General features: G+C 38.7%; 1 protein-coding gene across 12 annotated transcripts in view; it reads left to right on the top strand.

Moving 5' to 3' along the window:
- The first annotated feature begins 536 nt into the window (after positions 1–536).
- The window catches only part of EPHA5 (EPH receptor A5), a 354,031-nt gene continuing 338,889 nt past the window's right edge, over positions 537–15,678 (top strand). For 6 of the 12 annotated variants that reach the window (XM_074396211.1, XM_074396212.1, XM_074396210.1 and 3 more), the window contains exon 1: positions 537–1,772. In XM_074396211.1, coding sequence (XP_074252312.1) covers positions 1,592–1,772 — 181 coding nt within the window. In that variant the 5' untranslated portion in view covers positions 537–1,591. The remainder of the gene's footprint in view (positions 1,773–15,678) is intronic. The other 6 variants (XM_074396215.1, XM_074396216.1, XM_074396214.1 and 3 more) reach the window with 2 other exon arrangements.

Here is a 15,678-nt window from a genome sequence, read left to right as displayed (position 1 = left end):
CCTAATAGGGGTGAAGCATAGAAAGTTAATTATCTTAGCTGGCTTTTTGTCGCTGTTTGTAAATCTCTCAATGCAATAGGGCACAATCAATTAAAATAATTAGATTTGTAAAACCCTGAATTTATTTGACCGATGCTAATTTCACTGGAATGACTTACATGTATATGCATAAGGTATAATTTCTAAAATACTGAAACCTTCTATCAATGAAATAAATCACCACCTCTGAAAGTACCTGGCACACTACAAATCTCAATAGTGAAATTCTTTGACTCCTTGAAATCTCCGACAGAGCTACCGCCTCTCTATTTACACAACGATTTACTTCTGAAGAAAACGTTGAGTAATTATCCCATTCCAGCCATCAAAGTCTGGGAAGAACAGAAAGGGTCAGCAGCGGTAAGCGGTATGGGTGTTTCAGAAACTAGCCACGGACCAGCAGAGCCTGCGAATGCGCGGCGACGTGACGACAAGGTTGTGGATGCCACAAGCCTGCGAGGGGCAGCAGGAGAAATGCCAGCCGGAGGGACCCGCATCTCCAAGGGCCGCCCGCTGAGCTGGGGCTGATCTCGCTGCCGCCTCCCGGGAGCACCAGTCCTCGCCAGCGTCGTCAGGAGGATTCCTCCCTAAGTACCCCGGGAGGAAGACGCGCCTTTCCCGGAGACCGCTAGGCAACACTCACCACGGAAGCCTCCGGATTACTTCCCTTCGTGGGCGTGTGACTTCGCCGAAGCAAGTCACACTTACAGTAGATTCTCGCTGGCGAGGCTGCGAGCGGCGGAGGGCGGGGGAGCCGGGAGGAGGAGGAGGAGGGAAGGAGGTGGGAGGCGCCGAGCGGGGAGGCAGAGGAGGCGCGGAGCTCCAGACACAGCAGGAGCGCGCCTCGGCGGTGCAGTTCCAGCCTCGCCTTCGCGGCCGCTCCCACGCCGCCGCCTCCCGGAGCAGCTCCCCGGCCGCCGCCGCCCGGCTCCGCGCTCCTGCCCGCCGGCCGCCCTCGTCCCTCCCCTCGCCGGCGCTCAGCCCGCAGCGATTTCCTTCTGCCAGCCTCTTTGAACTCCGGATCTTTGCCTTGGCTCGCTGCTCCCCTGTTTTTCACTCCCCACATTTTCTCAACTCCTCATTCTTTATCCTTAGCCACCCTGCTTTTTTTTCCTTTTTTTAAATCGGGGATTTCGTCATAAAATGATTTGTCTTCCTTACCTTCGTCCATTTCAACACTGAAGACGGCAAAGAAGCTTCACCTTTCCCCTAGTGGCATCTAAAAATTCTCAATCCTTAAAAAGTCTTTTTATGAGGCAGAGGAACAGGACGCGGGACCCTCTCGACACCCCTTGATCCGAGTCCAGAACTGCGCTAGCAACCAGAACTAATTCATTTAACCCCACCAAAGGGGAAGGCGACAGGAGTCAGAAGCAAACTTCAGCTGGCTCAGCGGATCGGAGGTTCCCGCATTTGGAGGAGCCGCGTGCCAGAAGGCGTGGGACCCCACGGGGGGACCAGGGGACTCCCGAGTCTCCCTCGGCCGCTCCGCGAGGCCGAAGCGGTGGACTGAGCCGCGCGGGACAGCGGCAGCGGAGGAGGCTCGGAGAAGATGCGGGGCTCGGGGCCCCGGGGTGCGGGACGCCGGCGGCCCCCGGGCGGCGGCGGCGACACCCCCAGCACCCCGGTTTCCCTGGCCGGCTGCTACCCTGCACCTCGCCGAGCTCCCCTCTGGACGTGCCTTCTTCTGTGCGCCGCACTCCGGACCCTCCTGGCCAGCCCCAGCAACGAAGGTAGGGAGATGGGGGTGGGGACCGCGGCGACCTGGGGCGGAGGGGCTAGGCGGGGCCTGGGGAGTGCGGGTCCCGGAGCGCTGGACGCTGCTGCTGCGGACTAAATCGCACTCTCATCTCAAATTAATATTTGTCGTCCCCGTCCGCTGGCCTTTCGCTTCCCTCTGCGATTTTTGGTTGCATTGTTTGACATTAGCTGCGGAGTGCTGGGGAAGGAACAGGCATGTGGACAGAGACTGGTTGGGGGGCTGGGAAGGTGGAAAACCTTGGGGAAAAGGAGGTCCGAGGTCCGCGCCAGGGGGATGGGTGCGGCTGGGGCTCACTTCAGGCGCGTGGGGAAGTGACATACCGGGCTTCAGGGAGTGGGAACTGTTTGAAGCCCAGCAACAAGGATCTCGGGAGCAGTGGGGCTTTTAGAAACCGTTATTTGAGGCCAGTGATGGGAAAACGTTGTGGGGGTGGCTGAATGCTTTTATTTTTGGGGAAAGTGCCTGCTGGGAGCTGTTATTTAGGGCATCACCAGCTGCTATTCTGGGTGGGTGGCAGGAGCTTTTATTTCTCGTGGGAGGGGTATAGCGAAGGACAGAAGGTGCCCCACACTGTTGGGTGTCCTTCTTCTTGGGAGAGTTAATTGTCACACTCAAGCCAGGGCGGAAGAGGCGAGGAGGTGGGCTGCCGCGGGAGGAGGGGTGAGGGGGAGTGTCGTGTCGCTGCTAGGAAGTTGCTGCTAGAACCCACCTGGGCATGTCTTAGGGAGGGAAATGACCTGCTTTGGCCAGCACAGCACGGGATCCAGGAGTGCCCAGCCCCCCTCCCTACCTCCAATCCTGTGCTCCGGACCTAGAATACTGTCCCTGCCTTTCTCTGGGAGAGTAGGGCCAGCACGGGAGCAACACCTGTGTCGCTCTTCGTGCTCCCAGAGCAGTGCCCAGCCCCTCTGCCCGCCCACCTCTTGGACCTGAACCCTCTGCCCATGGGTTCCCTCCAGCCCAGCTCGCTCCTCTCCCACACCCGGACGGCGCTGGGGTCTCAGCCCAAGGGCGCATCTCTCCCGGAGGGGCGGGAGCAGTATCTCAGATCCAGATCAGGGTTATTAGGAACTGTAAGCTCCACCATGAAAATATGGAAAAGCCTACCCCCTTTGGCTAGAAGGTTGGGGTTTCGGTTTGGGATTGTGGATGTGACGCAGGACGCTCAGAACCTTACAGAAATTCCTTTCACTCCTGGGCACGGGACGCTAGACCGGAAAGATGAAGCAGCAGTGGTGGAGTCCTGTGTGTCCTCGTGACTTGCATGGGTTCAGTCTCCACTGTAGAAGGCGCTGAGCTGGTATCCCAGCAATGCCAGGTCTAAAGGAACGGCGTGAAAGCAGGGCAGATGGAGGATCCCTTACCCCCATCCCATGAACTTTCTCTTTAACCTCTATGTTTATTTTTTTTTAAATTCTGATTAAAGGTATATGTGTATTTACCTACATTTATCTTTATACATACATAGCTGATCTGTCATGCCTAAGCCGAACAATCGGGCATTTTCCCTTTCTGATAAAGTTGAAAAAGTGTTTTGGGGACTCCTAGACCTTTTATGAACACCTTATGCTAAATTCATTCTGTTAGATGTCTGGAGGATTATAATAGGGTTAGAGAAGGTTATTTTATTAACTGTCTTATTCCACCAAAAGGGGCATCTTGGCTTGAATTTAAAGAGGTTTAACAGTAGTATCATTCATCCGTTCGTGTTTCCGTTAGATTTCAAGTCCTTTCTCCAGGTGTGATAGAAGAGGAGAACTTAAGTGGAGATGAAAAGGAGTCACTTTGGTTAGAAAATTGGAAGAACTGAATTCTTAGGAAGAGTGACACTGAATAGGAACAAGAGCCAAGACTGTGCAGGAGGAAGAGGCAGAAGGAAACGGAAAGAAGGGGAAATAGCGCCAGTCTCCTAAGGTGTTGAAAGCAGAGCTCGAATCCTGTGAAACGTAGCCTGGCTGTTGTTACAGATTTAACACCCACAAATTGTATTGTCTTACCTCATCTGGTCCTTCACACAGCAAAACTTAAGACTACAGTGAGATGGGGCTTGGAGAGCTAATCAAATATGAGGCGTACCTTACCACCTGGTGCTCTGAAAAAAGCCTGCTGTTTAGGGGGCACATTTTGTAATATGCCACTCTTATACTTAATTGGAAATGAAATTGTATAAATATCCGTCATTATCTAATTCATCCTATCTCAGCTGAGCACAGTTTTCTCTCGTTCCACTTAGTATTCCAGACCTTTATTTCTGCACTGTGAAATTTGCGTTCTTCTCTTCCTTTTGTTTCTCCATGCTATTGCTATAAATTGAGCAGCAGAGAATATTAAAATATTTATTTATGTTAAAATATTTATAAAATGTTTGGGATTTTTAGAGATTCAGATTAGAGTTTCCCAATTTGCTTGTTTGCTTCTGGCGGGACTTTGTAAGGTCAGGAGACAGAAAGACTTGATGGATATGCTGAACTCATTAATCACTTGTTCTCATATAATTTGCCTTCTGCAACCTATAGATGCTTAGTGATTTCCCAAAGAGTGTGTGTGTGTGTGTGTGTGTGTGTGTGTGTGTGTATTATGAAAAAAAAAAAAAACGTGTTTTAAGACGTGCAGAATAAACGTGAGTGTACATAGTTGGTATTCTAGTCATTTCTTAAATTTAACTTTATTAGATATAAACAAGCAGAATTGAACAGAAGAAGCCAAACATGTACCTGGAAATTTGGACTGATATGAAATGTATTATCTGGCATGTTAGTGTATGTTGGATAGCAGACAATAAGAGGAAAATTTATCCTTTAGTATGAATTCTAAGCACTTTATAAGATAAATGTATCATAAGTAGTTTTATTATATTAGCCATAAACTACATGTGGAAAAAACCTTTGACCTACAAAATATTCAAAACTTTTTTTATTATAAAACATTTCAGAGGCATATTTAGGAACAGACTTCTCTCTGATCAAGCAGGACAAATATTAGCAAGTGTATCTACAAGTGAAAGTTTAAATATGTTTAGTAAGTGAAGGGTTCATGTCCATTGTTATGAATTTTGGAGATGGCCCTGAACTTATTCAGTAACTGCCACTTTTTGCTGTCTGGAGATATATTTGTAAACAAGCATTATTTGACAAGTGCTTTTCACAGCAGGGATTCTTGGCCAATTACTGCTGAACAGCTCTGCATTGAAAATGATTCACCCGCAGTGAATCAAGCTTAATTCATTGAAGCTACAGTCAGTAATGTCCCAGTAAAGTGCATCTGACAGTTGTCAGCAGTTTGGATTTGAAAAGTCCAGTTTCTTGTCTCTGAATGTTTTGTATGTTTGAGAAAGTGGGATAGAAACACATAAGGGGGAGAAGAAAAGACTAAACTCCTTCAAAAACAATCATAGAATTGTAAATGGTTTCCTTGGAAAGATAAAAAAGGGGGAAAAAAGTTTGTTTTAGGGTTTTTCTTGGCTTATAATAGAACCAGGCCCATAAAATAGATTGGAGGACATAATAGATTTGTAAAACTAAATGGCTTTATTCTGTGGCCTTGTCATCCTGTTGTAATTCATTTCCTTTTAGATAAATCTGCAGGACCCCACAGAAAAAGGACAGTAAAATCATTTCCTCACCAGGACATTACTGAACAAGAAAAGAGAGCTATTACCCCATTTGAATCATAGATTGTTGAAACTACAAGGGAGCATGAATAGTTTTGGCTTTTTGCTTAATAAACCATGAAAAGGAGACCTAAGTCTTGACATTTTAAGCTCTTTTGAGGTAGACAAAGATCTTCTTGGGTGTCAGGGTGACAGGTAAGAGGATTTCATTTCCTCATATAAGACAGAGAAGACAGTGAACAATTTCTGCATTTACAACAAAGATTTAGCTTTGATTTGAAATATTCCTGTTGTAATATTGTCATCTGGAAATACTGCTGGTTCTTTATTCCAATCCACATACGATATATTTGATAAAGGAGTAAAAGGTTCACTTTTTTATCCTAGAAAAACATTATTACTATAACATATTTATATTATTATGCTCTATAAAATGTGACCAGTTAGAGTATGTGTTTTTGTATATTTACATGTAAAATCAGAATGAAATGATATAACTATTTATAGCAAACATTTCCTAACTTTTTAATTAAATATTTTATTCAGCACTGATTGGTCCTGTTGAGAAAATAACTATGCTTTAGTTATTTCTACCACACTTTTGCTGATTGACTTTACCACTTGAATCTCTGTTGTCTGGAGTGCTTTTTTAAATGTATTTGCTTGAAGGGCAATTAGTTTCTTTTTCATTTGTAGAAACCTTTCTACCTTTGATTGCAAAAGTAGAATGTAATGTGTGTAATTATATTAGCTAACTATAGCTATTCTTCCTTGTATGAGTCAAATTTAATGTTCTTTTTCAAAAGAAAAATATACTGTTCATATTTCAAAGAAATAATTGCTGAACAAATTATTGATAACTCCTTAGACATTATTTTTTCAATTTAAATTAGCAGATATTTAATATCTTCTAGTTTACTAATGAATAGTTCCAATTTAAGTTAGCAGGAGTATCTAATTATTTAAAGATTATGACATCATTTTAAGCAATCTTAAAATAGTTCACAATGGTTTTTATAAAGCATAAGAATTAATTGAGGTTTGAATTTCATGCCTTGCTTATTAATCATTAAAAATTGATTGTAGTATTTGCCTTTTATTTTTCTTTTCAGTAAAAGTGAATTGTGATTATAAAAGCAATATCAGAGCTAAAAATGTAAAGTGTTACTTAGAAACTCAGAATGATTCTTACTGTTATAATCTCTCTAGTGAATATATTTCAGGAGGTGAATGGCTCCCACTGCTGTGTCCTTCTGAGTAAATACATATTTAGTTATTTTATCAAAATTTATGTAACCCATAGGGTAGATAAGGGTTTCTCAAAGGGGTTATTTTAGTCCGTTGTATACGTTGTATATACACCTAATGGAGTAGCTAACTGATTTTGAAAAGTGTATCATACGTTCTATATTAGTGTAATTGGCACCGACATTTCTATGGGTGTATATAAAGGTAGACAAAAAGCAAAATGAGTTCTCAAGGCTTTGTAAACACAGATTGAAATGGTTCATATCTTTTAGAAAAAAGTATTAGTACCTATCTTTAATCAACAAAATGTTTATTGAGTGAGATGAATTAGAGATAGGAAATACATTTAAAAAATAGATTTTCTGATGTTATTAATAACAATTTTTGAAGACACTATATAGCAGTTAGAAAACTGACAATTATTAAATGTTGAAAATAGTTCTAAATAATTGGTTCCATTGAAAATGTGTGTTTCAAAATATGAACAATCTATTTTTAAGTATTTGGTTTTGAAGTTCCAAAACAATTAGCAGGAATTCTTAGGATAGTTTTCTTTATTTAATATTACTTTCAGTTTCTGACTTTCCATACATTTGTTTGTATTCAGTTAATGAAATAGATTTTAAAGTGTTTGAGCGAGGCAAAATGGAAGCACTGTAGCAACTTTAAATATAAATTTTGAACAACAGTTTATTTTTGACAATTCATTTATTAACATATACAAAACATCTTGTAATGAAGAAGTTTTTACAAAAATAGAATCTGATGTCATATAAATTGCAGTGTGAAATAGGCATTTCCACATGAAGCTCCAAATAAATAGCGTTGCAGGTATTCATGAATATTGAAACTTTATTGGAATTCTCATTTTTCTTTTGGCCCTATAGAATTCCCATATAGAGGATTTATTCAGTGCAATTATTCTTATCACATGAAAGAAAGATATAGCTCTAATTTAAAAATTCCTATTATCATAACAAAAAGAAATATTTAATTAAGTGGTTAAAAACGTAATTCTGATCAATGAATTTCAGGAATGGGATTATAAAGTTCCCATTTAAACTATTTTATTACCATCTTAAACAATTGTTACCTAATATAATCTGTTGGTGCAAAGAAAAATAAATAAAAAGAAAAAGTGCTATAAGACACACAAGAATTTGAATTATGTCTGGTGAAATTTGTAGTAATTGAAAGTCTTGTTCTTTTTCTTTTCTTTTCTTTTCTTTTTTTTCCTAAAAGCTCAAATTTTCATCCAGCATCCCTTATGAGAATCCCAGGTGTTACAAAGTCATAAAATAAAACTGTAATTTAGTAGGTGCCCCAGTTGGAGTTCTTAAAAACTCTGTGGTTTAGTATGATGACATTTATTAACTGTCACTTTAATATTAGTGTAACTTTTGAAATGATTTTAAATTTATAGTGATTTAAAGCAACCCAAACCATAAGCAGTCATTTCTATATTTAAAAATTGCCTGAAAAACTCTTTAAAAAAAAAAAGTGTGTGTGTTTTGCCTTTAGAGTGCCATCTAATGGTATCCCAGTTTAAAAAGTTCTAGTAGATTCTATTCATAAACTCTTCTATATCTCTTCTTTTCCTGTAGGGTTTGCAATCTTTAGTCTCTGATCAGCTTATATGTTACTTCATTAATATCACTTACATTATTACTTATACTATAGGAGAGCATGACAAAACTTTGTTGAACAAAAGTAGAACCTAGGGCATGCCGTCTTTCCTCTTTGTCTCTCAATGACAAAGTGTTCAGGCCTTTAATTGTTGTGTTTTTATTAAACAGAGTGCAATAACTTGCCTGGCTTTTTGGTGCATGTGCCCATGGATGTGTTTTGACTGTGTGGAAAAGTTATGGGGAGGTTGGAATAAGCGGTAGGGAGAGGGATGTCAATGTGGTATCACCACAAACTTGATACTAACAACAGTTTTGAGTACTGGTTTCAGTCTTATTTTTAAGAATATCGTCCCTGCCCACACACATACTCTCACACACTCACACATTCTAATTTTACATTTGTTTTATTATGACCTTAGAGTTAAAAACCCCAGACTAATGACAAAAAAAGAACCCCTAGTTCATTTTGTTTCATACATTTTCTTCCTTCTATTTCTCTGTAAGATCTGTTTTGTTGAGTTATGCCAAACACTTGTTGTGTTGGACACCCCACAGATTAAATAATTGGGATTAAAGTGTCTGGGATCATTCTAATTATGTTTTAGTTGCTGGACTATTGCCCAGGCCATCTTCTGCATTCATTGAGCTTGTCTTCAGTTCTAAATAAACTAGTCCCACAATTCTGTTAAGTAAATGATTCTGGTAAAATATTTTTTTAAAAAATAAAAAAAAATAAAAATAAAGAGCCAAAACCTGAGGGTTGAAATATTTTGCATATGCTTTGTGAGAAAATGTTCCTACTTGGGAACATGTTTCAGGCTAAGTATTGGAAGAGCCAGAGAAAATACAGTCTGTTCTTTTACTCAGAGACGGGTAATGTCTTTTTTCTCTTATAATAATTTTACACGCTTATTTTCATTTGTCGTGTCTGTCTTCCTCTGTTCCGCCCTTCCTCTTTCTCTTCCTTTCTCCTGTTATCCCCCACAAAGTCAAAATGATTTAGGAGGGTAAGAGCCCATGCCTATTATGTTCCAACACCCTCAAGTAAGTCAAGATTTCAGATTGTGCATTTGTTAAGAAGATAATATATAGTCTTCTTGCAAAGAAATTGTGGGACTCAATGCCTACAGAATAGATTGTGTCAAACCCAGTTATACATTTTTTTTTTCACTTAATTCATACATCAGAAGTGTTTAAGACCTCTCTGTCAGTTTTGCCTTTCTTATAAGATAGTTAACTTATTTACTTTGCACTGACAGCTCCTTCCCTTTCCAGGATGCTTGTTAAAGTCTTTTCTACGGAAAGGCAAATTCAGTAGGCAGATATGGCTGGGACCTGTTCAGCCCAGCAGTCCACAGCAGGAGCTTGCTGGGAGAGCCAAGCTCTAACTTTCACCCAATGCTTTCACCGTGTGTCCTAGCAGGAAAGGTGAGGCTGACTGCCCAGTCTTGTGGAAGACGACAACGCACCGTTGTCTCACTTTAAGTTTCACTCCAGGCAGTGTAGTAATGCCTGACTGAGTCTCCGAAGAGGGGATACAGCCAGACGTCTAATGTAGAAGATAGAAAGAAGGAAAACTTCTGTGTCTGAAGGATTTTAACCACACCTAGTTTCAAAGCATGATATTTGATTTCTCTAGAAGAAAGAGAGGCAGCAAGAACCACAACAAAACTATCTTAAACATACAGATTTGAGTCATTGTTTTTGATTTAAACTTGTAAAAAAATAGTAGAGAAAGAATTAGTTGCAGTAGAAGTACAGAAAAACCAAAAACAAAAAAAGCAAACAAAAACAGTTTTAAAAATCTGTTTTAAATTAAAAAACAAACATGATTTTATTTTTTGTTTGTGCTAGTCTCTAACACTTACATACTCTAAATTATTTGGTCCTTGTTTATTTATTTTAAACTTCAGTTCAATAATCTGTATTAGGGCAATAATGGTACTGCCTACTTCATATAATTGCTATGGAAAACAAATGAAACGAAACCATTTTCTAATTATTAGAGCACTACACAAATATAGAAGCAGAGGAAGGCTGGGAATATAAGTGATTAAAAGCCCTTCATGGTCTCTGTGTGTTACTCTTTGTTTGTTGCGTAAGGATAAAAATAAAAGGTTATGTTATTTGTGGGAATTCCATTAAGAAAAGGAGTAGAAAAATATTTTACTTTTGCAACTTTAACAGAAACATGGATTTTTATGAACACTTTGCTCATGCCTCAAGTGGTATGGAAGTGGCCCATGTCCTTGAGGGTCCTATAGCTTAATTTTTATTAACTTTATGATAATCATGTCTCTTGTGGGATAGTTCAGAATGGGGAGGTGTAGAGACCATGAACCCAGCTCATGGTCTTATACAGTGGTATGGTCTTGAACCATCCACCTCAGATTCCACATAGTTAAAATGAAGATATAAAGGCACACCCATAAGGTTGCTGTGAAAATAAAATAATAATGTACCTATTAAGTTTCCTAAAGCCAAGTGGGTACACAAACATGTTATCCCTGTCTTCCTCCCTTTCTCCCATTACTACATATAGAGTATTTGAGGTATGATTTCACACTCACAGATGGTCATCTTCCTTACATTGTATGGTTAAAGGGAATGAAGGCTGGGAAAACAATCTGAGGAAAGGAATTGATATGCACATTTTCCACAGAACTATCCAAGGTAAAAATCAACCACCTGACATTGTCTTGATTTTCTGCTGTTTTTTCTCATTATTTAATACTGAATATTGGAATTAGATTAGGAAACAAATGGAAAACCATTGGTACAAGCTTTATGGGTTGTAAATGTTGATTTTACCTCATTTACCCTCATGTAGACAAGTAGAGGGCAGATGTTTTTTTCTTTCTTTTCTTTTCTTTTCTTTTTTTTTTTTTTTGCCACAAAACATATCAAGAAGTATCTTCAAATATTTTGAATGTTTAGTCCTATAATAATATGTTATCAGTTTCACTTTTAAATACACACACACACACACACACACACGTAAAATGTTATATATACATAGTCCATATAGAAAGTCATTAAAAGGACATGAAAGATGCTGCTGAAAGTAGATAGTTGGAAGAATTAAATTCTTAGAAATTACTAATGTTATAAGTCAACACCTCTACTTTTAGTTTGAAATATACAGATTTCTTATCTGTTCCATTATATGCAGAGTAAAAAATATTACCTGGAAATATAATTGGATTTTTATATTTTCAAAAGGTAGTAATGTAATTTTATAAAGCCTTATCTTTTTTACTTAGGTGAGCATAAATAGGTAAAAGAAAGTTTGAAATGTGTTATATTTAGCTCTGCTTTTAAAATATATGCATGTGTTTGCAGGCTCATGAATGCAAACACCTGTATAACATAATAATAGCTAATATATATTATTGACTTACTGTGTGGGGGAAATTGTTCTAAGTGGTTTACATATGTATTAATTTATTTTCTTCAAAACAAGTCTTAAAAATGTATGTGAAGTCTTCGAGATATTTCCTTTCACACTTACTCATAGCTCTAATTTTTTGCCCTGTCATTAAACCCTTGTTCAGCCGCTAGTCACCATACTCCTACACACTGATTTACCTCCTATTAGTCTTCTCTCTTCATTGTCCAGATCCCCACTAGCACAGGGGAAGATCTGTTCCTGCATATTTTCCTGTTTCCATTTCATGGCATGTATGCTTTACCTTTCCTGTTTTTTTCTGTTTCTCTATATAAGCAATCCAGTTCCCAGTGCAGGTCAGACACTCTAGATCTAGCCTTCCATACCCCAAATTATTATTATATTAAGAAATATACCCCAAATTATTATTATATTAAGAAACATACCCCAAATTATTATTATATTAAGAAGATTTTTTTTTTTTTTTTTTTTGAGACGGAGTTTCGCTCTTGTTACCCAGGCTGGAGTGCAATGGCGCGATCTCGGCTCACCGCAACCACTGCCTCCTGGGTTCAAGCAATTCTCTTGCCTCAACCTCCCGAGTAGCTGGGATTACAGGCACGCGTCACCATGCCCCGCTAATTTTTTTTTTTTTTTTTTTTTTTTTTTTTGTATTTTTAGTAGAGCCGGGGTTTCACCATGTTGACCACGATGGTCTCGATCTCTTGACCTCGTGATCCACCCGCCTCGGCCTCCCAAAGTGCTGGGATTACAGGCTTGAGCCACCGCGCCCGGCCATATTAAGAAGTTTTTTAAAGAAGTGCTATCTATTGCTCGGTAGTATGATCACTACCTCTTGCTTTGTTAAAAATAGTTTTATTCTAACTCATGATAAATTCCGTTATTTTAGGCAGCACTACTGTTTATAAGAAGAGAGAAGACTGAAGGATTTCCTGAAATACTCACCTTTCATCTCCTGTCCAAGCCAACCCTTTGGGTGCTTTTTTCCTCCTTTACATACAGGGTTATATTAAATATTTTATAATCCACATTATATTGCTTATATTATGAAAAAATATGATTCCACATGAATCTCATAAAAGAGACTGTAGGGTAGATTAGAGGAACTAAATATTATAAATAAGGAAACTGAAAGAAGAAAGTTTGATCTATTAAAAAAAATTAGAACCAGTATCAAAGCCAACATCTTATTGTTGCAGAACCAGTACAGAATTTTAGCTGAGATATATCAAAATGGTAAGATCATAGGCTCAGGAACCTGGCTCAACTACTTAGAGCTGTGTAACTTGGGCAAGCTAGTAAACCTCTCTGTGCCTATGTTTTCTTGTCTGTGAAATGGGATGGTTATAACAATATGGTTAAGAATCGAAAATCAAATTCTCATTAACAATGTACTTCATAGGCCAGGCACCATGGCTCATGCCTGTAATCCCAGCATTTTGGGAGGCCAAGACGGGCGGATCATGAAGTCCAGAGATCGAGACCTTCCTGTCCAACATGGTGAAACCTCGTCTTAGTTGGGCATGATGGTGAATGCATGTAGTCCCAGCTACTTGGGAGGCTGAGGCGGGAGAATTGCTTGAATCTGTGAGGTAGAGGTTGCAGTGAGCTGAGATCGTGACATTGCACTCGAGCATGGCAACAGAACGAGACTCTGTCTCAAAAAAAGAAAAAAAATAGCTTCATAAAAGTTCTAGCATATAGTAAGTAATATATATGTTAAGTATCACATGTGTTAAAACAGTGTGGGTTGACACTCTAATACTGAGCAATGTCTACTTTTCTACATTAGTGAGTACTGTCTAATATTCATTGCAAATAGAAATACCAGGAGAAAAAACACTTGACTTCAGTTCAATAGCTCAAGTACCCCTTCTTTATACCCTGAGTAAAACCTTTCAATGGTCCTCCAGTGCCCTCAGGATAAAAATCTGACTCCCTGAGTCTGAGTACGAAGTTCTCAGTATTTTGCTTCTGGCCCACCTCTCCTGCCAGTTCCCCTTCCCTGCATTCCAAGCTTCTGTGGTGAAGAACTGCTTTTAGTGCAGTGGGATCCTATGAGCTCAGTTAGAAACACTCACCTCTTTTCTTCACTGGATAGTCTGATATTTATTTCTAGGTCTGTATAAGATTTTCCCAGGAGGGTGTGCCGATTTTTATTCTAGGTGTTGCCTGTCACACTGAGATAGAACTGTGTTTTTGCTTGTCTGTACATTTCTGATCTTTGATGGGAACAGAGATATCTGTAAAAACTAAAGGTAAACCAGAAAAAAAAAATTCTCTTCTGAACTGAGAATCATCTCTGAAATAGTATAATTTTTCAAAGAAAGCAAGTTAGTTCCAAAAAAAAACTGGCAGCAAAATCTCTCTATATATTTATTTATTTATTTATTTTATTTTATTTTATTTGCATATACCGATGTATCAATATAAAGAAGGCTGCCTGTCTGTAAACTCATTGGGAGCCAGCTCCAATTCTTTGCTATTCCATATGGAGCATCTCAGTAAAATATGTTATAATCTATACATTTCTGTTTAGTGAACATATATTATTAAGTAACTTATTTGTTTCTTTAAAGTCACTGCTGTTAAGTACACTCAGTAGTACCTGATGACTATATTGTTGCTGAAGCCAACATAGCTGAAGCCACCATAGCTCTTTTCACAAATTCCCAAATAATACAATTTCGAATCTCTGGTACTGTAGTCTCCCAAAACTGAAAAGTTACCAACTGAAAGACTGTATGATTTGTCAACCAAAGCAAGTTAATTCCAAGAAATTTGTTAGTAGAATACTGTATTTTAGACTTACCAAAAGAATCAATGAGAAGAAAGTCCGACTGAGATTAGCAAGCTGCTAGAAAACAATTAGTAGATATCCTGTGGTCACTATATCTTTGTAATTTAATCAACTGCAGCTTTCCCAAGACCCCTGTTTTCTTATGATGAATTTTCCAAATTCCTATAACTTGAGCTACTAATAGCCAACATAATTTTTTTTTTTTGCTTAGCATATTTTAATTTTACCTCCAGAAAAACAATTGATATAAAACATGTGTTTCTAAATGGTTTAAATTTCATGGGAGCTGAAGATTTATTCTTTCATTTGTTCTACATTTCCTGGATTATTCTGACTGTCACTTACTTTATGAAGTACTTTAGATTTACAAGCTGGTTAGAATTCCTAATATTGCAGGGAAAATAACAAAAACAGTTGATGTTATTAATGATCTGAATAGAATAGCATTATAAGAGATTTATATATAAGAAAAATTAAAATGTGTAATAAAGGCTTTTTAAGTGCAGTTTGGTTGGCATCTGGTTAGTGTTTTTAATTAACTATTTCTCCAGAAAAAAAAAACACATATTTTCATTTACTTTAAAATAATACCAAATATATCCAAAAAATCAGAGGGTTAATATTGGATTCCCCTAATCTAGAAGAATTCTTTGAATTAAATTTTCCTCTAGATGGGAGGGTTAAAATGATAAATGCTATGGAGACTATTGCCACATAATCACCTTTAATTTTCATAGCAACTCTGTGTAATTGAAATTATTATTCTAGTTGATGGAGTAAAATTGTGTTTTGGGAAAGTTCAGTAATTTTTCACTAGGACATATAGCACGTAAACTGACAGGATAGAATCAGGTGAATATGACTCTGGAGCTCTGGGTTGCACCCATTTTGCTAGAGATTATATTTATCTAAATATACTTAGTATTATGATTTGTATGTTATTTATGTATACCATCTTTCAAGGAAGGAATAATATTTCATAAAAAGAGTATGCTTCAGCCAGGCTCTGTGGCTCATGCCTATAATCCCAGTGCTTTTAGAGGCCAAGACAAGCATATTGATTGAGCTCAGGATTTTGAGACCAGCCTTGGGCAACATGGCAAAATCTTGTCTCTACAAAAAATACAAAAAAATTAGTCAGGCGTGATGGTGTGCACCTGTAGTCCCAGGTACTTAGGTGGC

This window comes from Saimiri boliviensis, chromosome 3 (assembly GCF_048565385.1).
Source record: "Saimiri boliviensis isolate mSaiBol1 chromosome 3, mSaiBol1.pri, whole genome shotgun sequence".
NCBI lineage: Eukaryota > Metazoa > Chordata > Mammalia > Primates > Cebidae > Saimiri > Saimiri boliviensis.
Note: the sequence above shows the minus strand (reverse complement) of the source record. Positions and strands in the feature narration are given on the sequence as shown.